At 44.9% G+C, this 26,363-nt stretch overlaps 6 protein-coding genes and 1 pseudogene across 7 annotated transcripts; 3 read left to right on the top strand and 4 right to left on the bottom strand.

Annotated features, from left to right (window-relative positions):
- The first annotated feature begins 9 nt into the window (after window positions 1-9).
- Window positions 10-7,487, top strand: LOC6736713 (bone morphogenetic protein receptor type-2). The gene is made up of 6 exons (XM_016170258.3): window positions 10-333; window positions 3,347-3,502; window positions 3,571-3,795; window positions 3,853-4,422; window positions 4,486-5,309; window positions 5,368-7,487. Exons 2-6 carry the CDS (start codon window positions 3,451-3,453, stop codon window positions 6,406-6,408), a joined length of 2,712 nt encoding a protein of 903 aa, XP_016030324.1. The 5' UTR covers window positions 10-333; window positions 3,347-3,450; the 3' UTR covers window positions 6,409-7,487.
- Window positions 1,355-2,274, bottom strand: LOC6736714. 2 transcript variants are annotated; one of them, XM_016170821.2, is made up of 3 exons: window positions 2,159-2,274; window positions 1,983-2,089; window positions 1,355-1,920 (listed from the first exon to the last, which is right to left on the bottom strand). In XM_016170821.2, the coding sequence occupies exons 2-3, from the start codon at window positions 1,992-1,994 to the stop codon at window positions 1,453-1,455; spliced, it is 480 nt and encodes a 159-aa protein (XP_016030325.1). In that variant the 5' UTR covers window positions 1,995-2,089; window positions 2,159-2,274; the 3' UTR covers window positions 1,355-1,452. The 2 variants fall into 2 exon arrangements, with proteins under 2 accessions (XP_016030325.1, XP_002083570.2); XM_002083534.3 differs by lacking the exon at window positions 2,159-2,274 and having other exon boundaries at window positions 1,983-2,140.
- Window positions 7,092-9,380, bottom strand: LOC6736712 (cytochrome P450 302a1, mitochondrial). Its single transcript, XM_002083532.3, has 4 exons — window positions 8,759-9,380; window positions 8,002-8,603; window positions 7,745-7,942; window positions 7,092-7,658 (listed from the first exon to the last, which is right to left on the bottom strand). Exons 1-4 carry the CDS (start codon window positions 9,306-9,308, stop codon window positions 7,539-7,541), a joined length of 1,470 nt encoding a protein of 489 aa, XP_002083568.1. The 5' UTR covers window positions 9,309-9,380; the 3' UTR covers window positions 7,092-7,538.
- A 170-nt stretch (window positions 9,381-9,550) lies between these two features.
- On the bottom strand, window positions 9,551-11,899 carry LOC6736711 (UDP-glucosyltransferase 2). The gene is made up of 4 exons (XM_002083531.4): window positions 11,077-11,899; window positions 10,610-11,019; window positions 10,433-10,545; window positions 9,551-10,372 (listed from the first exon to the last, which is right to left on the bottom strand). The coding sequence occupies exons 1-4, from the start codon at window positions 11,733-11,735 to the stop codon at window positions 9,803-9,805; spliced, it is 1,752 nt and encodes a 583-aa protein (XP_002083567.2). The 5' UTR covers window positions 11,736-11,899; the 3' UTR covers window positions 9,551-9,802.
- A 63-nt stretch (window positions 11,900-11,962) lies between these two features.
- Window positions 11,963-24,782, bottom strand: LOC6736709 (WAS/WASL-interacting protein family member 1). The gene is made up of 4 exons (XM_002083529.4): window positions 24,361-24,782; window positions 14,182-14,344; window positions 13,989-14,110; window positions 11,963-13,935 (listed from the first exon to the last, which is right to left on the bottom strand). Exons 1-4 carry the CDS (start codon window positions 24,373-24,375, stop codon window positions 12,859-12,861), a joined length of 1,377 nt encoding a protein of 458 aa, XP_002083565.1. The 5' UTR covers window positions 24,376-24,782; the 3' UTR covers window positions 11,963-12,858.
- On the top strand, window positions 19,988-22,050 carry LOC120284792 (annotated as a pseudogene).
- LOC6736710 (protein dpy-30 homolog) lies at window positions 23,646-24,380 on the top strand. The gene is made up of 2 exons (XM_016170259.3): window positions 23,646-23,798; window positions 23,921-24,380. The coding sequence occupies exon 2, from the start codon at window positions 23,928-23,930 to the stop codon at window positions 24,222-24,224; it is 297 nt and encodes a 98-aa protein (XP_016030323.1). The 5' UTR covers window positions 23,646-23,798; window positions 23,921-23,927; the 3' UTR covers window positions 24,225-24,380.
- Window positions 24,783-26,363: the final 1,581 nt, after the last annotated feature.

Below are 26,363 nucleotides of genomic sequence, written 5' to 3'. Positions count from 1 at the left end.
TGAGCGGAGCAGCGCACCGCATTCATTCCTCGAAAGTCGGCGGGCGAAGGTGGGCGCGCTGTGAAAAGTCAAACGGCAAAACGGCAGAAAGGCAGAACGGCCCGCCTATCGGGCAAACTTGTTTAAAGTGCCATAAAAAAGCCTCTAAAAAGCGTAGAAATAAAAAAAAGCTGCCGTGCAGCGCAGAGCAGACGCGACTGGCGCCGGTGCCCCAATAATAAATTTTCCGACGAGTGTGCAACTTCTTTCGGTTTATTTAAAAAAATAAATAAATAAATAAGTAATACAACTTAAAGTGCAAGTGCAGTGCTTCAGTAGCGCCCTGAATTAAGTGTAAGTGCTGCTCGCAAATTGGCGTTGAAATTAGTGCAGAATAGTGCAAGTGTTTTCCGCAAACAATGCTGGAAAATGTCTTGGAAAAATCAATTTTTTACTCCACTCTGCGCAAGTACACACACACAAATACGCAGGCTAGCGAAGGGCAGACGGCGGGTTGGGGTGTGCCACCCACCCTGGCAGAAAACACTCTGTCTGCTCACAGTACACATAGTAGGAATTATTGAAATTATTCGTATTTTGGATAAATTATAAAATAACATACAACCCATTTGTTTGCTGTGTGCAATGAAGTCAACAAGAGACCTCCGAATCCATGCCCATTCACATTCCCTTCGCCATTGTTGTTCTTACTGTCCTCCGACTGTCCTCCGACTGCATGCACTTTTTTGTTTTTGCATTGATTTTCCACATCGTTTTTTACACCGACTGTCGGCAGTTTTGCCAAATGCATCTGCAGCACGAAGATGTATCCCGAATGGCACGGATGGGGCTGAGGATGGGGACATGGACAAATGCACACGCAGCACGCAAAAAGTTAATCAGGCCCCAAAGAACAACAAAACGGTGGGGCCCAAAACACACTAACAGCGAAGGGGAAGTGAGCCTGAAGACAGTTTTATACCCTGTAATAAAATGAACTATTAACTAACATAGTGTTACAAACATAGTGTTAAAAACTGATTCAATACGAAGGCATTAGGAAAATTTATTGGTGCACGATAGTTTTAGGGCCGGTTGGGTACACCCTGACAAGTGTAGGGTATCGAGCAGTATTTGCAATTAACTGGCGCCGTCGGCTATCGTGCGAGAGCAGCCGGCGGGTTCCGCCTCCTCGCCCGCGGGGTCTCCTCCGGCCCACTCCACGGAGCACTTGGGACAGCGCCAGTTGAACCTGTTTTGGCGCGCCAGAGACACCGCTCTCTGGCTTCTCGAGTTCTCTTCATGTGCGCATTTGCTGAAAGTGGAGAAAGGAGAGGAAACCCAGAAGCGAAATGGGAGAAAAAAAGGCCAGAAATAGCGTCCCTTCGAAATTATAATTGCTCTATAAATTGAACATTATTAAAATCATGATACAAGAAATATTGTACGAAAATGAAAAAAGAGCAAATTATTCTATTCGGAGGACTTATCCATCTGGGCTTTATCGCGTTGACGCAACTTCCAAAGCTTCTTCTGGCGGACGAGGCCGACAAAATCAAGTGGTGATTTCGGGCAGACTTTCGACTGGATAGCATCCAGTTGGGAGTTGATCCTGTTAACCAAAAGCCCAACTGCATTGACAACCGACTGCTGATCATTTGGATCCACCTTCAATAAGGCTTCTGGTATTGGTATTTCTGGAGCTGGAGAGTCCTGTGAAGAACCTGATGATGAGTCAGAGTCCTCGCTGCTTTGAGTTGTCGAATCCTGTGAGGAACCCGATGATAAGTCAGACTCCTCGTTTTGTGATGTGTCCTCGTTCTCATCTGAACCATCATAGTAATCTTTCGGCTGCTCTGATGAATCGGAATCCATTTGCAAACCCTTCTTCGCGTTGGAAACCTCAGTGGCGCCCGAATCCTTATTGCTACGATTTGGGTTCTGCATGAAAAGGGGTAAATGGAATATGAATGCACTCAGGACACAATTAACCATCAACATACCATCTTATTCATCTTTCCGAAGAGTTGCAAAATAGTTTAGCACAATAACGAAGCCGATAAAATTCACTGCAATCCAGAAAATAAAGTACACGAACACAAGTTCTCCACTCATGACAATCAAGTGTGGAATGAAATAGTTAGTTTTATATTCTATATCTATTTGACAAGTAACTCACAGCGTGCTGGATAATAAGACTGGCAATCCCACAAAATCGAACACGTTTCGGCAAAACTTGCTGAATAATTGTATCAGCTGTTGGTCAGCTGTTTCAGACAAGCAGACAGTTCAACAACCCCTACCAGAGTTGTCACCTTCCATGGTGGAATAATCTAGTATTAATTTAATGCTAGATTTATTTGTAATTATAAACACAAATTCCTAATAGAGCGCTTGAAATCAGCATAATACGCGCTTTTGCTTTCATTCTTGATTCTTCTGTATGAATTTCTTGAATTGAAAATGCCATAAACCATAGCCGTAATCGCATGATAAGTCTATCCTGAACTGTCTGATAAAATGCTTATCTTGGTTTAAATTTCATGCCTCGTCACCCACAATTAACCCAAATGCCGCCGATGCAAATTTGTTACCAGCTAGGTATAAACAAATTATTATTTGCAAGTTTGTACATACATAGGTATATGTATAAGACACACTAACGTATCCTATAATTGGAGCGTAATAACTTTAACCAGCCACATAATTAATGCCGGCAAAATTTCTAATCAGCATTCAGGGGGAAACGAGTGTGGGGTGGAGTGTTTTCAAGAATGCGTGCTTATATGTACATATATGTACCTTTCGTTGGTGTACAAGTTAATGGATGATAAGGGGGATAAATTGAAGGTGGTGGTGGTTCATGCAGATACTATAAAATTAATGTTAGGGGTACACAAGTTTACATATTTCCCGCAGTTCCATCTAGATGCTCCACACTGCTGCAATCGAGCCTCAACTGAAATGATTCCCATTCTGGCGGCGCCTGGTTCCAAATCGGTTCCAAAGTGCAACCGTTCCCTCGAGACTTGGAGTGGGTGGGTGCTTGTGGTTCCCCCATTTGATCCCCCCAGTCCCCGCAGCCTAGACAGACTTTGATGGAGACGCTTGGCGATCGGTAGTGTTCGATTGTGGAGCTGTGCGAGTATTTGGGTCTGGCCATTATCATCGGCGGTTGACTTGATATAGTCGCAGAGCCCGCGAATTGTCATCGTCGATTGATACGCCAACCGAATGTGAGATTTTTGTGGAGGGGAGCAGAGGTTGGAAAGGGTGCGAGTGTGGCCCGACTATTGATAATTCCTGTGTACATGCTTTTTATTCAGAAAATACAGAACAGAATATTTATAAACTTATAAACTTTTAGCTCCTTTTGGTTGGTCAAAATGCCGTAACATTGCCGAGGAACCCGACAGTCACACGCATCCAGAGTAAATCATACTGAAGGTGGTTTTGTAAAGGATTCCAGACATGAATTGGGCTATCTATGTTTTGTTGGCCCTGATCTCGCTGGGCAGAGCAAGTGAGTACTCCAAAGTCTTCTTATCTATGGAATATTTATGAATGGAATTTTTATATTTTTTTGATTAGCACCTGTTCCCAATCGCCAGTATAGCTGTATGAGCTACCAGGAGGATGACAACTCATTTCACGATGATGATGGCGATCAGGACTCTAGTGGCGAGCTGCAGGAGCAGCAGGTGGAGTCCACTCCGATTCCGAGCGAGCCACATAGACGCACCTGCCCAGATGGCTACACTTTCTGTTTCACCATCTGGAACCAGACGGCCAATGGAGCGCGGGTTGTTAAGCAGGGTGAGTTCATGAACGGGATTTTTTGTTTAATTTTGTGTCATAACTAAATTTACCCAGGTTGCTGGAAGGACAACACGGATCGCACTTCCATTTGCAGCCAGTCGGAGTGCACCAGCTCGGCTCCCACCTCGAAGACCAGTTCTTTGTACTACTGTTGCTGCTCGGGAGGATTGTGCAATGCCCAGTATGCCGTGGTCGAACCAGCACCTCTGGAACTGGGCTCCAATGAGGGACGGACTTCGATCACAAATCGGGCGACAGAAAAACAGCACCAGTCCTTTTTGGCCAGTACAATGCTGGGCCTTGCCGGTGGACTCACAGCCCTCACCATCGGCATCTTCCTGGCTGTTCAATACTGCCGCACGGCCAAGGAGAAGCCGGAACCCGAGGAGTCTCCTCTGGCGCCATCGGGCCCTGGCTACAGTTCCAATCTCAGGAATGTGGACAACATGAATTTGATCGGCATGCTGGGCAGCGGCAAGTATGGAACTGTGATGAAGGGATTGCTCCACGATCAGGAGGTGGCGGTAAAGATATATCCCGAAGAGCATCATCAGTACTATGTGAACGAGAGGAACATCTACGCCTTGCCTTTGATGGAGTGTCCTGCGCTGTTGAGCTATTTCGGTAAGTGTTCCTGGGTAATTTCTTAAGATATATTCTCAACACAAACTTTATTCCATTTTGAAGGCTACGATGAACGCTGCACCATGGACGGTCGAATGGAGTATCAGCTGGTACTATCTCTGGCTCCCCTCGGATGCCTCCAGGATTGGTTGATAGCCAATACCCTGACCTTCAGCGAATGCTGTGGAATGCTGCGGTCCATCACGCGTGGAATCTCGCACCTGCACACGGAACTCCGACTGGGGGATCAGCATAAGCCCTGTGTGGCTCATCGGGATATCAACACAAGGAATGTGTTGGTCCAAGCTGATCTTAGCTGTTGCATTGCCGATTTCGGTTTCGCCCTCAAGGTGTTTGGCTCCAAGTACGAGTACAAGGGCGAGGTGGCCATGGCGGAAACGAAGAGCATCAATGAGGTGGGCACCCTTCGCTACATGGCCCCGGAATTACTGGAAGGAGCTGTAAATCTGCGGGACTGCGAAACCTCGCTGAAGCAAATGGATGTTTATGCCCTGGGCCTGGTGCTGTGGGAAGTGGCTACCCGCTGCTCGGATTTCTATGCCCCTGGTCAAGCAACACCTCCCTATAAAGCTCCCTATGAGCAGGAGGTGGGCTCCCATCCCAGCTTTGATCAAATGCAGGCGTTGGTGGTGCGGCACAAGGCGCGTCCCTTATTTCCCACAGGTTGGGGTGGAGGAGCAGCGGCCAAAGTGGTGCGGGATACTTGCGAGGACTGTTGGGATCATGATGCGGATGCTAGGCTGACCTCCCTGTGTGCCGAGGAGCGCATGCAGGAGATGTCGACATTAAGGCCACGAGCACAGGCTCAACCTTCCAGTCCACTGCTGAATACCAACAATCTGGTGGCCAGCCCAAATGCGGAACAGGTGAGATCATTACTCGCGTGTACTCCAATAGTTACTGTATATATGAATTATTTTGCAGGGAATAAATATCATAGCCACAACGACAACGGCGGCTGCAGTCCATCACCAGATGAGCTCCGACACCACGGGACTTATACAGCCACCTCCCAATCAGCAGATACCTCTAGCTGCCTTGGAACGGGAGAAGAATCATCTGAGCTACCCGCAACAGCAATTGCAACCGTATCAGGGCAGGAATCCCTGCCAGGAGCGCAATCTGGCACCTCTGACAATGCGAACTCCGCCGGTTCTTGTGGAGCGGAGCAAGAAGCACAGTTTCCAGACACAGCCTCAGGAGAACTCACTGTCTTGCTTGGAGCATGATGTGAGTGTGGAGGAGCTGATAGCCAGCCATCATCACCAGCAGCAAAAGAACACGATTGTCAGCACAGGTGGAAATGGCAATTCCAGCTTGGGTCAGGGATTTCCCAAGCAGCAGAACACGGATCAAAAACTCCGGGGATGGCATGGAGTAAGAGCCCTGATCCACAAGAAACTTTTCCGCAAGGAGCACGCCGAGGAGCTGTGTCGCCAGTTGCAGTTGGGCGAGGAGAAGTCCAATCTGGTGACGGCTCTACGACGACCGAACAACCTGGATCTTAGTCCTCGCCTCGATAAACCTCCGCCGGTTCCGCTGAGGAGTGCAGAGCAACGGACGGGAACTCCGGCTCACATTGTACCCCGCTCGCTGTCCAGCAGCCTGATCAAGCACATCAACGGGAGCACCAACAATAACTCCATCCAGAGTCATGGTAGTGAACTGCAGACCCTCACCCGTCCGGCGTCGAAGCGAAGACCAGGTCACCTGCGCACCAACTCCCTGATGGCCACCACGGGTCAGGGTCCGCCGACGGAGCAGCAAATGCGTCGTCAGCACAGTCTGGAGGTATTCCGTGAGGTATTCAGCGGACGGGGGAGCAGCGAGCGGTTGAGGGACCCCAGCGAGCGGGTCAAGACCCCGGGAGATGTGCCACCATCCGTACGGAAAGCCAGGGCCAGCAAGACACTGAGCTTGTACGACGATCGGATGATGGACTCCTCCCTGCTTAACATCCTCTAGCATGAGGAGGTTCTGCTGCTGGAGCTATAAACTAATCGAATGCAGCAGAACATGAATCCACACCCATATCTCATCCTTCATCGAACACATATTCAACGATAGCCACAGAGCAGAAGACTTGAATCGCTTCCTGGAAAAGTCTTCTCACAGATCAGAAGGATTAAGGAGTGTTTTGTTTTCTACTCAAAGTTCTCTTCGATTTCAAATCAAAAAAAAAAAAATGCATTATTATTTATCAGGAAACATAGATAGTGTCACAGAAATCACACATCATTATTTCTTAACTCGCCTGGATTGACGATTTGAAATCGAAAGAACTCTGAGAAACTGAAAACACATAACAGGTCCTAGATACAATTATTTTTCGAACATAGTAGAAAGACAGTATGTGTATATCTGAATGTATTTTTTCACCAATCATCCTAGCGTGTAGTGCGGCAAACAACCAAAGTCCTTATAGGTTAGATCAGACTAGTATCGTACGAGTATCAGTATATAGCAGTATATAGCCTCACACACATATATTTTTGACTTGATCTTGGACAAGAGCGAAACAGGTAGTAGTCTATATAGTTTGTACATGTGCGGTTTTCACTCGAGTCGAGCTTAAGGCAGGAAGGGAGTAGGAGGGAATGATGGGGATTGGTCGGACCACTTTTATAGAGCCATATATAGAAACGAACTGCATTACGAGTATATATTTAACTAAACATTGTACTGGAATATTTAGTCAAGCATAATTACACACTAAAGCCCCAAAACTGGGTTGTCATGCCGGAACCATGTATACAAAAAGAAAGCACAAAATACTCGAAGAAAATATCTGGTTAACAAAATAAGCAATCTTCTGTGGAATGACAACCCACATGCCCGTTGTTCGAGTATTTGGCAACCCTATCTAGTATACCCCTTTGGATGAATTTTCGGCGAATGCCTTTTTGTCGTTCTCTTTAGTACTTAGACCAAAACACCCACAGCCTTTCAATCACATTAAATGCAAGTCTAGTTATATATAATTTACACTAATTATAATTATGAGCTAATTTAAAATAATTAATAAACGAATTATTTAAACGTGACGCAAGTCTGGTATCTCAGTCTTAGTGCTCTGGCTACTCATGCCTAATAACCTACTGCTTACGCAATCGCAGATCGATCAGCACTGGAGCATCGGGTTTATTTATCAACAGGGTCTTCACACCCATCTCATCATCGGATCCGCTCCAAACCAATTCGTATTCACGCAGCAGCTGAAAATGCAAATCGATTCCATGGAATAAACAATTGGACATTATTTTGGAGACCGCAAAGTGCTGATCTGTTTCCGTTAGCTCACCCTGAGAAGCAAAATGTGCATATTCTGCTCGGCCAAACGGCGGGCAATGCAGGCCCGCATTCCGTGACCGAAGGGAAGGACCAGATAGGGATTGAGGGCACTACGGTGCTGGAGCCATCGATCTGGTTGGAAGCGCAGCGGATCCTGAAAGTGCTGCTCCAGCCGGCAGGCTACCATGTTTTGGGTCACCACGGTGGTCTGGCAAGGGATTATACCATTTAGATGTATAATTATAAAATATTTGTCTATACACTGACCCCCTTTGGCACAAAGTAGCCACTGAAGATCGCATCCTGATTAAGAATCCTGCCCACGCCCACGGCAATGGGATTCAAGCGAAGCGATTCCTTGAGGACAGCCCTCGTATAGGTGATATCAGTTCGTAGGGCATCCATGGATAGCTCGTCCTTGGCACTCGGAAGCACTCTCTTGGCCTCCTCGTGCAGTTTTTGCTGCACCTCTGGATTTCGAGCTATGTGATAGAGCAGAAATGCCGAGGCATACGAGGTGGTATCGATGCCAGCCAAGAGTAAATCTGCTGCAGTGCCCACCACGTCACTGCGATCAAGCTCGGGATTTTTTACATAAGCCGAGATCAGTGAAGATCCCACTGAACCATTCCTAACATTCTCCTCCACTAACTCCAGGGCCACACCCTCCATATATGATTGGGCCTGGCTTAGTTTTCGAAAGCTAGGTGTGTCCAGGAATCGCCACAGCTGGAGGCCCTGATCTGTGGGCAGGATGCAGCTATTGGTGGTCTCTGCCGCATCCATCAAGCGGGTGGATCGGGATTTGGGAGCTTGTTCTTGGGCAGTAAAAGACTGCAGACGGGCTCCAAAGGTAAGCAGACAGGTTACTGAAAAGAAAGTGATCATTTGACTACAAATTTATGTTTTCTTTGCAATTAAACTAATATATCCAAGCAAGATAACTAAGAACTTCATGAAATTCAAGAAAATGAAATCTACCGAAAATTGCCACATTCACCATTTCCAATTCAGATCTACTCACATTCCAAATTCAATCTGGTGAGCTTGGGCAGCATATCAATGGCACCACCATCGCGAGACTCTTGTAGAAATCGAATGAACTCCTTGGTGACTCCATCCACTTGGCGAACGAAGTTGCGCACACTCTTTGGAGCACTCAGCTCCTTTTGCACCTGGGCACGTATACGCCACCATTCCGGACCATTGGTGGGCAGCAAGCCGGTGGTTTTATAGACATCCGGTCGACTTTTGCGATATTGGGCCAGTGCCAGGTGACTTCTTCTCTGCGGACAGTCCCGCTCGTTGAGCAGCGAAGCTATGTCCTTGGGATCGTACAACCAGACGATATCCTGCCCAGGAATTATAGTTTCCCTCACAATTGCGCCATATTTCTCATACTTATCCTGTCCGGCTTGGTGCAACCTTAGCCAGGAATAGGATCCGATTCCGGGCAGGTAGTTGTATAGGTTACCCATTCCAAAGGGCCCTCGTGGTCCTGGAATCGCCTGATACGGCTTGGCAAAGGTGCACTGCCTCGAGGTGCAGCTAATCTTTAACAGTTTGGTCAGCATTTTTCGTCGAATCTCTGGTCTTTTCGCGGCAAATTCTCGAAATGCACTGGAGTCTACGTGGGTCTGAGGGTTTTATTGCCGGCTCAGCATTTTGGAAAAAGGCATTAAACGCACTCTGGGATCGAAGTTGTGCCTACCTGTGGTGAATCTACCTACCTGAGGGGATTTATTTGAGATATTTTCGCTCTTTGAATTAAGAGAGCCAAAATGGGAATAGTATATTCTTAAAAAGAAAGGTATACTTTTCGGCTGTACGTTTTTATTGATCTAGCTAAAAAGTTTAAACAAAGAGGGGAATAGACCCCAAGCATATAGCTATACCTCATGTTTGATTTGCATTTTAATTGAGTTTTCTCCAAATATGAAATTTTGCCATATTATATTAAGATGTAGGTCAAAATACCTGAAATGGGCTTTGCCAAATTAATGAATTGATGTTGCGGAGATCGTTACAATTATTTATTCGCAGTCTTTTTTGGTACATGAGCAAACATTTAGTCTTCTTTCTTCACCTCGAGGGGCTTTTCTTCCCCTTTGAGCAGTTGCTCCTCACCCTCGAGAATCTCATCATTTAGATCTTCGATTAATTCGGTGGTTTCTAGTTTGAGTGTTACATTCATTGGTACCTTATCCGACTTGGAGCTCTTCTTTGACTTCTTAGGTTTTTTGGGTACTGTTTTTTCGAAAGAACGTTGACCTTTGGATCCTCCAGTGTGTAAGACGTAGACCAAGTTGGCCAAAGATACCACCGCAGCCAGGAGAACAATGAGAGGCACGGTCAGGACATCTAGGGAATTGGCCACGCAGAAATTTTGGGCTAACGCCTCAGTTTGTGCGAAATGTTTAAATAGTCGTGGTTCGGCGATAAGTTGTTCCACATGCCATACAGCCAATTCCAGGGCGGATTGTGGACGGGTCCGGAACTTCAACTGGGCCTGGTAGAGGGCACTTGTGAAACGTTCCTCATCCAGGATTCGCGTGAGGGCATCCGACAGGGAGGTTTGGTTGAATTCCTTGGCCTTAAGCATCACTCCCAAGTTGCGTTCCATTACACGTTGGGCGTTCTGCAGGATAAAGTTAAATGTAATGTGATTTAAGATAATTAAAATACCAAACAAACTCACATTAAATTCCTCTAGTTTAAGGGGAAGCACGACGACGGGCACTCCATAGTGAATCGCCTCCTGAAGACTGAAGCTATCTCCATGATTCAGGAACCCCTTGACGTCCCGCATAGCTGATTGTCATAAACAAAAGTATGTTTCTAATTCTTCTTAAGACGTGAAAAATACAAAACCTACCCAAGATGTCTTGCTGTAGTGATTGATTCACATGGAGCGTCAACAGATTGGGTTTCTTGGCCGGCAACTGCTCTAGTTGCTCCACATTCCATATAAAGGCAACACTGGGATTGTCATGAATCATCGTATACATAGCCTTCAATCCCTGGCCATTCATATACTCAATATAGGGCATATTGATGTACACGATGCCGTCGACGAACTTATCCGTGAATTCTTGTATATACGCGGGCAGAGGACTGGTCTGCTTCTTGATGTGGAGACCACCCACTTCGATGACTCCGGGCGGAAGGTTCTGAACATAATCCAAGGTTGGATGGGTATTTAGGAGCACTATTTGCAGATTGGGGAAACCTTTTTCCGCCTTCATTAGTTGACTAAGAACAGGACGAGTGACCACTAAGTGAATCCTAGTGATTGGGACAGTATGATCATTGGGAATAGTAGTAGATGATTTCTGAACTCACAGTGGCTCTGCATAGTACATGATGTGGTTGTGAAGTCTGTTCCAGAAGCCCATATTCTTGGGAACTGGGCTAATATAGTGCGGAATCCGGGCCGCATTTATGGTGTTTTCCGCTCGGAGTAGGGACATAAGGTCTGGGGTGAGCTTACCAGCACTCAAGCCAAGAACTGGCTTGGAACGCCAGCCGGACACCAAATCCATGAAGCACTCAATGCCTTGGGTGACATCCGTAATGATCAGATCATATTCCATGCACAGTTCGGCGCGCAGCTCTGGCATCTTGCTGCTCATGGTATCCGAGTTGAGGAGAGCACGGCAGCTGCCCAAGAGGACCTCGTACCACACCAGCAGTTGATTGAGGGTCACCATATTCTTGTACTCGCGCGGTTCCTCATGGAGGAAGTGCCTCTTCATCACATCGTATTCGTTGGGCAAATGGAAGTACACTAGACCGTCCACTTGCTTCTTTGGCTCCGGATTGGGGGCTGTACTGATGACCAGTAGGTTATGACCATTGGCCAAGAGGGCGTCGAAAAGGGGCTTCGACCAGCTGGGATTGTTGTGCTTGGCCGTGCTCACCAAGCACAGGATATTTGCCGCCTCCAGGGAGCAAAACGTGCCCAAAAGCATGAACACCGGGAGTAGAAACAAGGCCCTCATTGCTGCAATTACTTTTCACTACTGAGTCACCTTTGTGGGTTGTTTGGGTGTCATCACCCGATAAGATTGACCGGTTAATGTGTTTGTCGAGCCGATAAGGTTTCAATCGGATTTGTTTTCCCTCGATATCAGTGGAATTATGGGGAATCGGTTAAAAACGTTAGCAACTGAGTGAAGTTTTAGGCATAGACTTACTCAGCAATAAATAAAATACGATAAATATTTATAATTTAAATACTTTTTTTATTGTCTTTAAACTGCTTAACAATAACATTTTTCGCAATACATGGCTAAGGTTTTTAGGCAACGGGTATTCATTCCTCGGAAATGAACAGCTATTGGCCAAAAAACGGCTATAGTTATTTTTATTGTTTATTTATAAATTACGCTAAGGGGCAGAATGGGGAGTTCCAAGTGATGAACAGAGAGTTTTATTAATTTACTTTTTGTTAATATGGCAAGATTAATACGTGAATCGATTTCTCCCCAATCACTTACACAATATAAATTTCGTGTGCGGCAGTGAGTACCCCTAATGAACTTATTCTAAGCGCTAATTGCACAGTGTTTCGATATATAAATTATGTTACATTTGGATGTGATTAAGCATTAAATTAATTAACACAGATGTCGTTTTCTTTGTGTGTGTGCGTGCAGTAGAGAAAAAAAAGAGTGGGACCTTGAGAATGGAAAGCTTTAAGCGTGGTTATATGTACAGGTTAATCGTAAGTGGGGGATTCCCCTTGGTTGAGGTTCTACGGTTAGTTTTGGTGCCTCGTTGAGTGAGTCGGGATTCGGGATACGTGCAGCACCTTCATTAGAGTGGGTCGATTTACCCGGCTTGCGTGGGTGGACTTACTTGGACAAATCTTTAGAACCTAACTTATAGGTCTAGCTTCGAAATATCAATTTGATTAAATACTGAGCATCCATTTAAAATTTATCACATGACATAAATATTATATTAATTTCACTATGTGGATTTCATTTCTAGCTTTATAGGAAAATCTTTTGGAAGAATACAAATTACCCAGATTTATTAGATTCCTAACCCCATAACTTTTTGAATAACCCAATAAATCGACCCACACTAATCTCCATGAATGATCCTATTCTCTACTATCTATTCGTTGACCAGCTGCGCCGGACCCGGTGAATCGTATGGCGCTCCATTGGCGCCCACAAACTGGTTGTTATTCCGATGGACGAATCCCCTGCCGGGAGCTGCGTTATAGTACACCACCCGCCGGATTCCGAAGGGATCCACGTAGCCAAAGCTGCCCGCTCGCTTTCCGTCCGACGGATTCGTTTCCTCCTCGTGGTACTGCTTGGGCAGCACATAGCGGAATCCATTGCGGGTCACTCCCACGCCATCGTATTCGGAGGCGGCCAACCCATCGAGGTGATTACTCTGGACTGGCCTTGGACGCAGGCGTCTTCGGTGTGAGCTGGATGGCAGGGGCGGAAGAAGCGCCGCCTCCAGGGAGTTCACATCCACTGGGGACTGCGGAGGCGGATAGTAGCCATATCCCGTGGTGGAGGACGTGGCTGGCGGAGCGAATTGATAGGCAGGGGCAGCGAATGGCTGTGGCGCGGAGTAGCCATACAAATCAGCACCAGAAATGGGTGCTGGTGTGCTGGAAACAATGGCTACGGGAGCTGGAGTCGGACGCGGACGCAGACGACGCCTGTGGGCACTCAGTGGTGGTAGCATATCCAGCGATGGAGGTCTGGCCGTAGTGGAACTTATGACCGATCCAAATTGCCCGTGACCGAAGGCCCGATCCGCTTCAGCGTCGTACACATTGATGGCATTCAGTTCCAAGTCCTGGACAGGGTCACCATTGGAATGGATGTCCACCAGAGGACTCAGAGGTGTGGCTGGAAGAGGCGACAATAGCTGATCCCTCGCCCGTGGCAACTCATCCGGATAGTGATCGAATCCGAGCTGTGATTGTGGCTCAATCTTGGCCGCTTGTTCGGGTGGCAAGTAATTGAGCTTGCCTGCGCCTGAGTCCTCGACGTCCAGTAGAGCTGGTGGCGGATATGGAGCAGGAGTGGTAGTGGACGTGGTGCTGGAAATGTAACCATAGCTGGGACGCCGATAGCTGCCCAGACTGTTGGCCGAAGATCCCGAGGAGCCGCCATGCACTAGGACACCCGATTGAGCTGGCGCCGCCTTGGTGGATTTGATGGCGTCCTGGGAAACAATATTTAGTTAAGTAATTCTTTCATTTGAAAGTCGAGTTCTACCTCAACAGCCCTTCCTAGGCCCACGTAGATGGTCTTGGACTTCAGTATCCTGTATCCCTGCTTATCGGCGATGTAGTCCTTCTGTCGCAGATAACCCGCCGCATCGATCCAGGCCTCAGTTCCTGTCGAAATCAAACTCAGTAATCAATTAGTTCAATGTACTTTCCCACTATAGACATCGTTGATCACTCACCGATGACTGTGCCATCCTGCAGCCGCTTCTCCTTGCGGAACTGTCCGCTGTCCGTTTGGAAGCGGAAGTAGCGCTCCGGTCCCTCGTCCGTCTGGATATGGTATTGATTCGCACTGGGAGTCTGGCTGCCAGTTACAACTGCTGCCAGGGCCACCAGAGCCAGCTGAAAGGAAAGTTTCGATGAGTTACGATCATAGTTTTTATGGGGGGGTAATGTATCGAGGATTGGTCACTAATCACATCCGCCGGCAGCTGCCCCAAACCAAAGCAGGCAGTCCTCTATCCATTGGCGGCTTTCCGGTGGGGCAACTCATGTCCAGTGGGGAAAATGATATTTGGTTTATGTGTACCAACAAGTATTTAGTATCATTGTGATTTCCCGCCATTAATTTTGAGTAAGCACCGCAAATAAAATTCATTACCAGATATTTCTCCCAGTGTGTGGCATGTTTCAGAGTCAAGGTGACACTGGTCAGAGAGGAATCAATGGCACGAGATGCGGTTGTGCAACATTTCAGCAAGCGCGTGCGGAAATGCAGTATGTGAAAGTGTTTTCCACGGCATCAACATCGCCACCAGTAGCAGCTGAATAGATAACCACATCAGCCAACCATCATCAATCGAACCGGTTCACGTGGCGTATGTGTAATGCAGATGACTCGATTTGGTTTTACTTGGGATTGGCATTATGGCCGACTTGCCCGCGCTCATGGTTAAGGTTGGAGCTCGAATAATAATACTTCTGGCAATTATTCTAATGTATGAGCCACCCGCACGTTTAATCATTTACGCTTCAATTACTTTAGCATTCCGTCATAAATTTCCATGGGCTAAAAAAGGCGGAGGGGGTTTCGATGTGGGTGGAGCGGCTATGAGCCAAGTTTACTGGCTAATTTCGGCAGCCGCTGACATTTTTATTATAATTTCGTGCTCGTTTGGGGCGATACTATATGTACGTCTTGGCTCGACGCAATTTATGGCGCTTTAATTAATTGTTGCTGGGACACTTTTCAGAATAATCAAAATAATTGAACCGCGAAGAATGAACTTTCCTTAAGGGGGGAACTTTATTCGCCCCACCTTTGTAAGATATGTGCATAATATATCATTGATTTATGACTCTGTCATCTGACTAAACTTGGCCATTAATCATAAATTAAGGAGACAGGCATTACGTCAGCACAAGAGTGTAAGTCCTCCCAAACACTTTTTTTGTACTCCCACATTAAATTTTTTAAGTAATATTCAGATTGCATACCAAACATAATATGTCATAACTGATTCTATCCTTGTTATAAATTTAGCATTTAAGTAATTCTTGGTAGTAATCATTATACTGTTTCCATGACAGCTAATTGAATTTCCACCTAAAACCAATGACATAATGTACCAACAAAACTCTGTCAGTTTCCCAACCACACCCCCGAAAAAACTATAGCAAATTGGCGTCTATTTGTGAGAAATTCGCGTGTCTGAATCGCAGTGCCCATAACTAAAAGTATCTACAAGCTCCGTGCGGGCAGATAGAGATTTATTTGATCGGCCAACGCAACGAATTAAATTGCGAGCAAATTATTGCGACGGTTTCCGCTGTGTTTGGCCAAAACGAGAGTAAAAGTGGCCACCAGCGGGGCTTCATCTCTCTGAATGAAATTTGCTGGCCCGATTTGGGAGCCCGAGCTGCCAGTTTTAAGCCAACCGGTTGGTAGCTTGGCTGCCGGGACTCTCCACTCTGCAACATATGTTGCACATTTGGAGTTGTTGCCGCAGAGGCTTTGGTTACGTGAGAATCGCCCGAGATGCGGCGAACTCCTTTTGGGCGCGATCAAAAGTGGAAAATCACGTTTTCCTTGGCGCGCAATTTTGTTTACTTTATTGTCAGACGTTTGTTGTTGCTGCTGCTGCCTGTCGAAACGGTAACAAAACATAAAAAAAAGAGTTTCTTTCCGTTGCGCAACCATCTCGCCCCCGCAGCCTCTTCACCCACTTCGGACCCCCCCTCTTTTGTAACTTACGCAACCCAAAATTGCTCAGCTGACCCCAAAAACCCGAGCTGAACAAAGAATTCTGCAAAATGCTAGAAACAAAGCAATCATAATTCCCCATTGTTGGTGACCTTCGCCTGATCACAGTTCACTTTTTAATTAAAACCCACTCCAATTACGATCACAGCTCGCTCCAAATCCACCGGAGATGATAAATGAAGCAAGGAAAATTCCAATTTTATGTTAATGCTTTATTTTTGCCTGCATTCTGGGCACGAACAAAGAGCTAATGAAGCCCATAGCCTTTCAAATCGATCCCCATAGCCGACTCACATGGATAGTATTTGTTTTGGCTCAGCTGGATTGGTTCCGATTTGGTGGTTTTAATTTTATTTTTTCGGGGAGTGTTTTTGCATACTCGCTGGGGAGTGTGCATGTGGTGATGGATTTCTACTCGACTATTTCCCCGTTTTCAATTTGATTATGCGGCTGATGGCTGCTTCCGCCTGCGGGATGGATGCCGTGAATCATGTGGCATGAAAACCCACAGAAATCGGCTGTGGAAAATTTAGTTCATGTTGCAGTTGCGCGATTTGAATGTCCAGCATGGCCAAGTTGTGGCCAAATCCGCTTTCAATAAATTATTTTCCAGACAAGTAGCGTGAATCAGATGGCCGGAAAACCCACAGAAAATATTTGTTTACATGTTATGAGGAAAAACTATGCTGATTCATATTTAGCGCCGTTTTGGATTTCTAAGTAAAATCTTGACAAATAATATTTTTCGTAATAATCAATGAAATCGAAAACAGATTTCCAAAAATGGAAAATCCAGTTCCAGCTAATATCAAAAGACTCAAGACACGAACTTACAGAGTTTAAGAACAACAACGGTGAATCATTAAAGCTGTGTCCCCCGCACTAGTACATATATTTATGTATGATATTTGATCAATAATATTATATCTGCATTTTATACAGCAAATTCATTCTATTATATAATATATACTAGTCAAAGCTTAAACAAAAGACTTAGGACACAAGCTTGGAGATCTTAAAAAGTATATGACGGTGTCAATTAATTTTGTGATTAAGCTATTAAAGTAAGATATAAAAACTGAAATTACTTCACACTGAGCGGGGACTTTTATATTATTGTCAAAATTTTATGAAATAATAACAAGTCACAAACAGCGTGTCAATAAGCTGTGTCAATAATCTTGTTAAGCTCCGTCAGCTGCTAACCGAAGCAGGTAATAATTTCTAATTGCTCAAATTCCACAAACACTGCAGCCGCGCAAAACATGAAACCCTATATTCCGCTAATGAAACATTTCATTAGGCACAATCAATTCCAAGAATGCGACCCGCCAACGACTATTGAATTACACTAAGAGCAGCCGAAAGATATTTGAGTGCCTCACGGATAGAAAACACCCACTCGGGTATTTCGCAAGGGGCAAATCGGAGGGGAATTGGAATTCTGACTGACAGCTCGCTGTCAGATTTCGAGCAAAGTCCACAGATTTTTGGCGGTGGGAAGCAGCTGACAAACAACAACAATCTGCCGTAAAAAATTGTATTAAATTTCGTTAGTTGTTTGACTTTTCGTAACTTGCAAAAAATCGAAAAAAAAAACTAAACAACAAAAAACTAAAAGAGTAAAAGCCAACAAAAAAGTGCTTGCCTTTTTCGGTCAACGATTTTTTGGCTGCGGCATTTCCTGTTTGTCTTGGAGGCCCCACCAAACAAAAACAGTACATAAAATATATAGGAACATTGTAAGCAGTTATACAATCCACTTAATGGTGTCTACGATCAGCAGCCATGCCTTTGGGCCAGGCTCCAACTATGGCCAAGTCAAGAGTGTGGGCTCCCAGAACCCGCCCCTGAATTGAATAACCAACGAAGGCGACCACGCAGCAAGCTGCCTGTCTTGTTTGTCCCATTCAGAGGCACTTCATCCGATCCGAACCACTACCGATAGTTGATTTACAGCCCCTAAGTAACCCAGTTCTCTACCAGACAGCTGCTGCCTGTTGCTAATCTCTATTTATAGAATTTATCAGTCAACTGCACGCAAAGAATGTGCAACTTGAATCGGATCTCACTTTTACTGAATCATATTAGTAGATCGATTTGATGGAATCATCATACACTGCGTTTCGATGAAACTAGTAATAGTTAAAGATATATTTCTTCAAATTCCACATCCAAGCTATTCTACTGAAGATCTTGAAAATTATATCAATATCATATAACTATTTCTTTAGAAATTACGAAGTATTCCTAATTCGATTCGCTTACATTCTTGGCATAACCCGCACTCATTTAAACCCGCTTTAACCACATTTTGCACTGCAATTTATTGCATCATTTTAAAGCTGCTGCTCTCCATATTTGCGGCACTCGCGGTGTGATAACTCGATTATTCGAGTGAGTGTTGCGTGGATGGGTGTTGTAATTTGAAAAGTGGATGCGACGTGTGAAATCCCCAATAGTCACGCATAGAACGAAGCGAAACGAAACAGAACGGAACACACAAAACGCAAAGCACCAGAATGGAATTGATAATTAAGCGATAATCATGCAATTGACATGCATTGGGCGACTGTCAAAACAAATGTTCATCATCGAGAGCCATAAACAATTATTGAGGCACAAATGGTCATATGCATATGGGTTATGTGTGCCGCCCCAAAGCGGCAAGGTCATCCAGAAGCGACGAACGTGGGCGGACAACTCAGGGGCAGAGCTATGAACTTAACAGCTGGCAACCGAAGCGGCGCCAAAAGTTTTCCACCAGGCGACACTTCCGACACATTTCACTTTTGTTCAGTTGACACAATTATTAAAATTGCATAATGAGTTACACGGTTGCATAACGAGAATGAAAAGCGCAGTAAACAAGTTGGCTTTACTTTAGTTTAATGTTTTTTTCAGCTCTACATAGCACCCACAATTGATTGTAGAGCTGACTATAATTGGAAATCGTAACTAGTCGTATAAAATGAAATTTATGTTTCGTAGCTTATGCATTTTTTTATAGATTTTGGGCGGAGTGCAGATAATATAGTTTTATGAGCAATTACGCAATGAGCTCATTATTATTAGCATATTTCATATATTAAAATATTAGCTGAGAAGACTCTTTGCTTTTAAGAATCTACGATAGATAAGTTGCCCAATAAATCAGTTGCACAACAAGAACCTGAGCCAGACAGCGTCTGTTCTGGGCGCCTTCCGATCTTCCGACTGGGCTGCGCCCAATTTGCCGAGGCGTGAAAGAGTGGAACTAACTAAGCGGAGTGGAGTTTCTTTGAGTTGATCGGCGTTGGGTAATGCCCCATGATGAAGGTCGACATCTGGTGGCGGGGAGTTGATGGAGAGGAAAAGTGTGGCCCGCTAACCAAGTGGAAAATCCACCTGATGTGGCACCAAACGGCGCCGCCAGCTGTTGATTCATCCAGCCATCTCGGCCAGTTCGTGTCTTAAGTCTTTTGTTTTGCGCGTTGGCTTTTTTGCGCGTCGCTTCGCGCTTCGTCGCCAAAAATGTTTCCGCAATTTGGCACTGCACTTGGCACTTGGCAGTTGGCGGTTGGCAGCTGTGGGAGCTGTGCTGCTCCTCGTCTGCTCCAATTGGGCGGCTATGGACGACCCAATCTGAGCCCCAGAAACGGTGGCCAAAAAAAGCGAAGCAAATGGAATAAAAATACCCCAGCCGGCTGACATTCGGCCCCAAAAGAGAGTGAAAGCTGCACGAGCACATTGCTATCGCATTAATTTTCAGCTCAGCTGCGACTTCGATCCGACTTCTTCGACTTACTTCGACATGGGCCAATGCAGGCAGTTGTTCATTGCTCGCTCGTGTTTTAATTTCGTGTTGTATAAACTGCTGTTTCTCCCCACCCAGCCCCTTCCTTCGCCCAATTTTCATTGTCAGCGTGCGGGCATGCAACCAAACACCACCTAGCCTGGCTTCTTTCTCAAAAGCCCCCACCAAACGCTTAGCCGTATTTCATAATTGCGCCTGAGCTGGGCCTCCGAAAAGCCAAGAGTCCCAAGAGCCCGATGCACATATCAAGCGAAATTAATCATAGTAATTGCCGGCGCTGAATTCGACTCTGTTTTGCGCGCTGCGTGTAAATGAACCCCGGCGGAAAGCGTTTAGCTGCTGTGTGGGAAAAGCCGCATTTTTTGGCAGCCACCTGTCCCTGTTCGGGCGCCATCTGTGTCAGCGGTATATGCAAAAATGCCAGCTATGTGTGATAATTGTTTTGTGTTTTACTTTCGAACCGATGCACTTGAAAGAAATACATACTAAAATAAAACATATATATTTTCATTTATTTGCAATTTGATACCGAATCTGCTGATAGTTTTTTGCCGTGTGAAATTTCCATTGCCACTGGGTTGGGAAAATGTGAAAAAGGGCCAGGCCAGGCAAGCCGACTGACTTTGGCATACTTTCGATGCCAAGCGGATTGATTAGCATCTATAGCCCCTCTGCAGCTCCCTCATCTGGCATTCAACTGGTGTCCCATGCGTGGGACTTACTCATATTATACGCTGGGTATCTGTGCATATATTTCTTATTCTCCCCGATCAACTGGCGACATTGTTCCTCGCTGGCTGTCAGTTTTTGTGTGGGCAAAAGTGCCTCTGATTGTCGCTGCCTGCGAGCGTGGTTGCCTCGTTTGCACTCTAACAACTGCGAACTGTCAGATAGCCAGATAGCTTTATGCGCAGTCGAAAATTCGGGGCGTTGCAGACAGAAGTGTGACAAGGAAATGGAATTGTGAGCCGAAGGATTCCAGGCCAACACCCTATGGAAATTTAAATAATTATATCCGTAGCATGCTGTCACATTGACAAATGCAGTTGCAGTTCAAAATAAGATACTTTGGAACTTTTGTAGTTGTAACTATGAATTCGATTTATTACGAAACGAAATATTCTATATAATTATATGTAGTTTATCCAGAAAGTGGCCACTAAAATTGAAACGTTTATTACCCGTACTCTCATGGGTGACCTAATGGATTAATTGCCGCTGAGTCTCACCCAGAACATCTTCCCACATCACTCACTTCTCACTGCTGAGGTGACCCGCCACTTATGGCTGTGACCGCATTTGGATCCGCTTCCCATTCGACTGCAAAACAGCAGCTGTTGCTAATTTGTTAAGAAGGCCATTAAAAAAAACAGTGCAAAATTCTACGGCGTGTGAACCGTGATAGAATTCAGTCGAGTGGCCAAGTAAATTAGCCACCTCCTCTGGACGAAGAAAAGGAATTGGGTCAGCGTCTGGAATAAAACGATATCTCGGAATGTGGCCAAAAAAAAAGTTGCAGCATCATCGATCGACTGTGGCCAAAACAGTTTATGGCCAAATAATTTATGCGTGAAATGCAGAAAAACAAAACGCGAATTAGCCGCCGGCAGGGGCGGTTCCATTTGAAATGATATTTAATAATGGGTAATTGTGAAATGAAAAACATGAGAAACAGAAATCGGACGCCCATATATCAATCCATCTAGGAGCGTCTTGCATAATTATCATAGGGCAACTAATCTGTTTTATGTTTCGAGTTTACCTTTAAGGTATCCAAAGCGAAGAAAAGTGCGAGACAAAATGGCAAAGGCAATTTGAATTTATTTTTGTCACTCCGCCAGCTCCCTCGTTTTTTTTTTTTTTTTGGACCAGGCTATCTCCCTCAAGGTCGCATAAATAATAAAAGTAAAATGTGGCAAGTGATTCCACTGCGCTAATTAATTCAGTTGCTCTAATTCAGCTGTGCTCTGTTTTTGTTTTCTTTGAGTGCCCTAGAATGGGGTGTGATATATTCATGAGCCACTTTGTAACAAAAGGGATAGAGAAACTCAGGCCCATAAACAGCGGATATTTATTACTTAATTATACATTTCTACATTGTTATTAATGTACGTTGTATTTCTTCCAGTACTGTGTACAAACATTTTGATTTTGGTGTTTGTTGAATTGTAGTAGTGTATGCAGCATTAATTTATAATTTATTATATATATTAAAAATGTAAATTATTTAATTATAATTTAATATTGATTTAGGGTATTTATATGTTCGATTCCAGAGTATTTTCAAAAATACACTGTTTTTGTATCTTTCTGTTTCGTGTGTTTTGGTTTTTGACGCCGCTCAAACTGATTTGCATATACTAAGCTCGGTCTCTTTCTTTTACCTATCGCTATCTTTTTCTTCTTCCCTCGAGATTTGCGCAATTGTGGGCTGCAGTTGGCCCTTTTCTCAGTTCCCTTCACAACTAACCAAATGTTAGGCCCACGTGCTGCTGCCCACTTCAACGAAGATACAAAGATACAAGATACGCCGACTGAGTTGGAGTGCGATGTATCTGAATAGCACATAATCGTCTGCGTCATCATCATCATTATGATCATCATAAGATGCCAGTGACCTTTGGCGTGCTCTTCACTTCTCTAGCTTCTCTTCGCCGATCGATATCTGGGGAAGCCTCCATCATCCGTGTAATGCACGATTTTTGTGGAAACCGAATGATTGAGGCCTTTGAAAACAGTTAAGGAACATATAGTGTTACCCCCCACTGTATTTGTTTTCTGACCCGGCTTCTATTCGTATTCAAATTTCTGGCGAAAATTATCTAAAATATGGGTCAAAAACTACAGGTTTCTGGTTTCTCGCAGCGAAATATGTGCTAATCACTTCCCATGAATTATTCAATAAATTTCGCATAAAAAAGCAGCGACAAATCTATAGAGGAAGGTGCGAGTGAGATGGCGTGCAGATTTGTGTGATTTACAGGTGGCAATTAAGTTTAAAAGTGTTGCCAAACATAAGCAAACAATTTAGCAGGCGATTCTACACCGATTCTACGACTCTCAGAACAAGTTTACATCGCCGTCGACTGACGACGACTGGATTATGGCACCCCACCGATCAAGGGTTGCCCCACAGCCAGCTGGGGCATTTTGTAATCAAGTTTGCAGATTGGGGGGCACGTAAATTTATGGGCATTGCACTTGGTCCCCTTTAGCTTAATTAGTGGGGGCTACTTGGTAGCCACTTAGGAGATAATTGCTGCGGCTAATTCCCCCCCGACTTTGTGTTTGGCCAAACCCGCAAAGCAAACCGAACGCTGCTCCTAAATCTTAAGCGCTTCACATAAATTTTGGGTCGAGGTCAGGCGGTTATCTATGGGAAGTATGGACTGATTTACGACCCGACTAAGGGTGATTGAATTTCGAGCCGAAGCCGGCGACAAAGTGATGGGAAAGCTCTGGGTGACATCATCGAAGGCACTCAATAGAAAATGATGTGGTGACCACAAAACAAAACTGCATTCTCTAAATATCTAAACACGACCTACTTCTTAACTGCACACTTAACATGGGAATATCCTTAATATTTTGTAATAATATCGATATTAAGGTATTTTCAGTGTAACCATCTTTTTTTTAGCTGTCACTTAGCATGCCATGACTTTTGCTTTGGTAGCTTGTGTAAGTAAATCCTATAGGCACATCATTTTCAAGACAACATTCAAAGCAGTTAGAACTCTGTTCAAATAAAAAAAAAACCAAAAAAAAACGAAAATTTATATATTTTTTAAATAAAGGTGAGAAAAGTACAGCAACACGATTTTGCTAAACTTTCAAAACAATCTAGTATGAAATACTATATTTCGAAACAAAAGTGAATTGTCGAATAAGGAGTAATATTTTTGATTTTACCCCTCAGCCCAACAATGCCGTTTTCCCCAGGAGAGCTGGAAGTCAATGGCGGCGGAGATGTGGCCAAGAACGACTCCAACTCGCAGCAATCGTTGGAGGGCATCAATGCGTTCGCCGCCTGCCAGAAGCCGCGTCCGGACACCAGCTCCATGCCGGTTCGCCAGTACCTCGACCAGACGGTGGCCCCCATTTTGCTGCACGGACTGCAGGCTTTGGCCCGGGATCGCCCCAGTGATCCGGTCAGCTACTTGGCCACCTATCTGCTGAAGAACAAGAACCGCTGCGACGAGGTCAAGACGGAGGAAAACTAGTTACCCTTGGCTTGTGTTCCCTTTATTTTTATTTTTTGATCCCTATCACGACGAACTGTTGCCGATTTTATGTTTCGCACACCAAACACTACTCTTGTACACAACTTATCGCTGATTACAACTAAAGGCCACTTACCAGCCACGATTTCATGGTGATCCTTCGCTGCTTTCGTCTTGTTATTAATTTTCCCGATTTAATTTGCAATTTATTTGCCGTTGGCTTTTCACGGCTCCGTACACACGCACAAGATTTTCCGAATTATCTATTATCTCAGCTGCTGCCAATTTCGGCAATCCTCATTATTGGCAATTAGCCGGGTTAGGCTTTCAATTAGTTGCAGCTCCGGCTGCTGCGCTTTTTGTTTATTTTCCAAATATTTACACTTCCGATTGCGGCCCACGCTCGTTGCAATCTGCGATCGCTGCTGTTTGGTTTCGACGGTTTTGAATTTCAGTTTGGGCCAGGTTTTCGATTTCAAACTCGCGCTCGTGTGTCTGGTCGACTGGCTGGCTCGTTCGCCACTAAATTCGCAGCGAGCTTAGTTGACGGTTTAAAAACTTCAAATTCGAAACCGCTTCGGTTCAAAAGCGAGCGCCAAAGCTTCGGCTCTGGGCTCGTCGTATTTTCGATTCAGTCAGTTCTGCTTGGGCCAATTTAATCTACTTTGGGGGCTGGCTCCCCAGCTCTCGAGTAAGCCGATTTCTCGGTTTGAGGCCCACCCGCAATTGTCACGCGCCAAAATCGAAATGAAAAAAAAAACTTTATACATATGCGGCACATATTGCATAGAATAATTACATCTAATTGCCAGCGAGCTGGCTGGGTCTAAAGATCACACCACGTCGCTGGTTCAGTGCATCTCTGGGCCAAATGAGTGTTAAATACTTCACTCATTTTCGAAAGGGTTTGCCAACGGCCTTGGCATGTTGGATCTTGAAGTGCGAAGCAGGTTCAAGCCGATGTGGAGTTAGATAACTTGGCGTCTCGACAGTTTCCGATCAGTTTTAAAAATGATTTAAATACCCCGAGCCATATCCGAGCCATTTTCATCGAGACAAATAAACACGTCTAAAAGTAATAACAAAATCTCCGGGCAATTCGCCATTTGAGTCAGCGAATTTAGCTGGCAACGCAAATATTTGATAGTCAAGGGAGAAAGGCCAAGTGCATAGCTTTTGATACCCTTCGCTCCGAGGAATAGGCATTATCCAATTAAAGGCGGAAGAGAAGGGGACCCAGATTCAGTTCCCAATACACGGGTGATTCACTTCGGGGCTACCCAGCTAATTAACACGCCTTAGATCACCCACTTAGTGGCAGTTACTTTGAGACTCGAGTGTGAAATCATTTATTTTTAATGGGAATTACATTCTAGATAAAAAATCATAATAATAAATAAATATGTAAATAATTCATTTAGAATGATTTCAAGTATCTTGGCCCATCAGTAATCTCTAATTTGACACACGGATTGTTTTGGATTGGAGTACCCATACCTTTCCCTAATATATAAATCTCTCGAATAGGGTATACTGCCATATTCATAATCCATTAGAAGCCAGGAAAACAAAATAAAACAAACAAACCTAGAAACAAAACAACAGCCCACACGGATAATAAAAGTCCGGCATATGATTTCTGGCGGCGTATCTATGGCCATCTGTATCTGTATCTCTATCTTGTGCTCGCCTTGTGGCTCGAATTAATTAAAAAATCAAAGTCGTTGTAATTATTTGTCTCGGGCTGCAAAAAGTGTCTGGCACTCGATGCTATCTGGTGTGGCTCTCGAGATCTTAAGCCCCGAAAGTGGAGTTGCAAATTGAACTGGCTTTTTTTGGCGCCACAGCCGCCATTGTTGTTGGTAAGTATCAAGTGCGTGGGCGACTTGGAGTCGCTTGCGTCTAATGGAGAGCACTGAAACCCAAGGCCTCCCAGTCAATCCGAGTGACTGACTTGGGCTCGATAAACCGATCATGGCGAATAGGCCTCCTAAAGAGTCATATATCCGTTGCAGCTGACGTCACGCGGCATGAAATCATTTTGGAAAAGTCGGGGGTATAGGGATAAATCAGCGAGCATTCCATGAATAATCATAGACGAGCGGACGAGCGAACACTAGAGATACAATATATTCGCCA

Source organism: Drosophila simulans, chromosome 3L (assembly GCF_016746395.2).
Source record: "Drosophila simulans strain w501 chromosome 3L, Prin_Dsim_3.1, whole genome shotgun sequence".
Classification (NCBI taxonomy): domain Eukaryota; kingdom Metazoa; phylum Arthropoda; class Insecta; order Diptera; family Drosophilidae; genus Drosophila; species Drosophila simulans.
Note: the sequence above shows the minus strand (reverse complement) of the source record. Positions and strands in the feature narration are given on the sequence as shown.

Excerpts from the sequence above, each read along its gene's own strand:
- LOC6736713 (XM_016170258.3), top strand. The coding sequence starts at position 3,451 with ATGAATTGGGCTATCTATGTTTTGTTGGCCCTGATCTCGCTGGGCAGA. Across the intron at positions 3,796-3,852 it reads AGCGCGGGTTGTTAAGCAGG|GTTGCTGGAAGGACAACACG; the intron begins GTGAGTTCATGA and ends AAATTTACCCAG. Across the intron at positions 4,423-4,485 it reads TGCGCTGTTGAGCTATTTCG|GCTACGATGAACGCTGCACC; the intron begins GTAAGTGTTCCT and ends TCCATTTTGAAG.
- LOC6736712 (XM_002083532.3), bottom strand. The coding sequence starts at position 9,308 with ATGCTGACCAAACTGTTAAAGATTAGCTGCACCTCGAGGCAGTGCACC. Across the intron at positions 8,604-8,758 it reads CACCAGATTGAATTTGGAAT|TAACCTGTCTGCTTACCTTT; the intron begins GTGAGTAGATCT and ends CTTTCTTTTCAG. Across the intron at positions 7,659-7,744 it reads TGCACATTTTGCTTCTCAGG|CTGCTGCGTGAATACGAATT; the intron begins GTGAGCTAACGG and ends TTGCATTTTCAG.
- LOC6736711 (XM_002083531.4), bottom strand. The coding sequence starts at position 11,735 with ATGAGGGCCTTGTTTCTACTCCCGGTGTTCATGCTTTTGGGCACGTTT. Across the intron at positions 10,546-10,609 it reads ACTACAGCAAGACATCTTGG|CTATGCGGGACGTCAAGGGG; the intron begins GTAGGTTTTGTA and ends TATGACAATCAG. Across the intron at positions 10,373-10,432 it reads TTAAACTAGAGGAATTTAAT|AACGCCCAACGTGTAATGGA; the intron begins GTGAGTTTGTTT and ends TTTATCCTGCAG.
- LOC6736710 (XM_016170259.3), top strand. The coding sequence starts at position 23,928 with ATGCCGTTTTCCCCAGGAGAGCTGGAAGTCAATGGCGGCGGAGATGTG.
- LOC6736709 (XM_002083529.4), bottom strand. Across the intron at positions 14,111-14,181 it reads GCAGGATGGCACAGTCATCG|GAACTGAGGCCTGGATCGAT; the intron begins GTGAGTGATCAA and ends TGATTTCGACAG. Across the intron at positions 13,936-13,988 it reads GCCTAGGAAGGGCTGTTGAG|GACGCCATCAAATCCACCAA; the intron begins GTAGAACTCGAC and ends ATTGTTTCCCAG.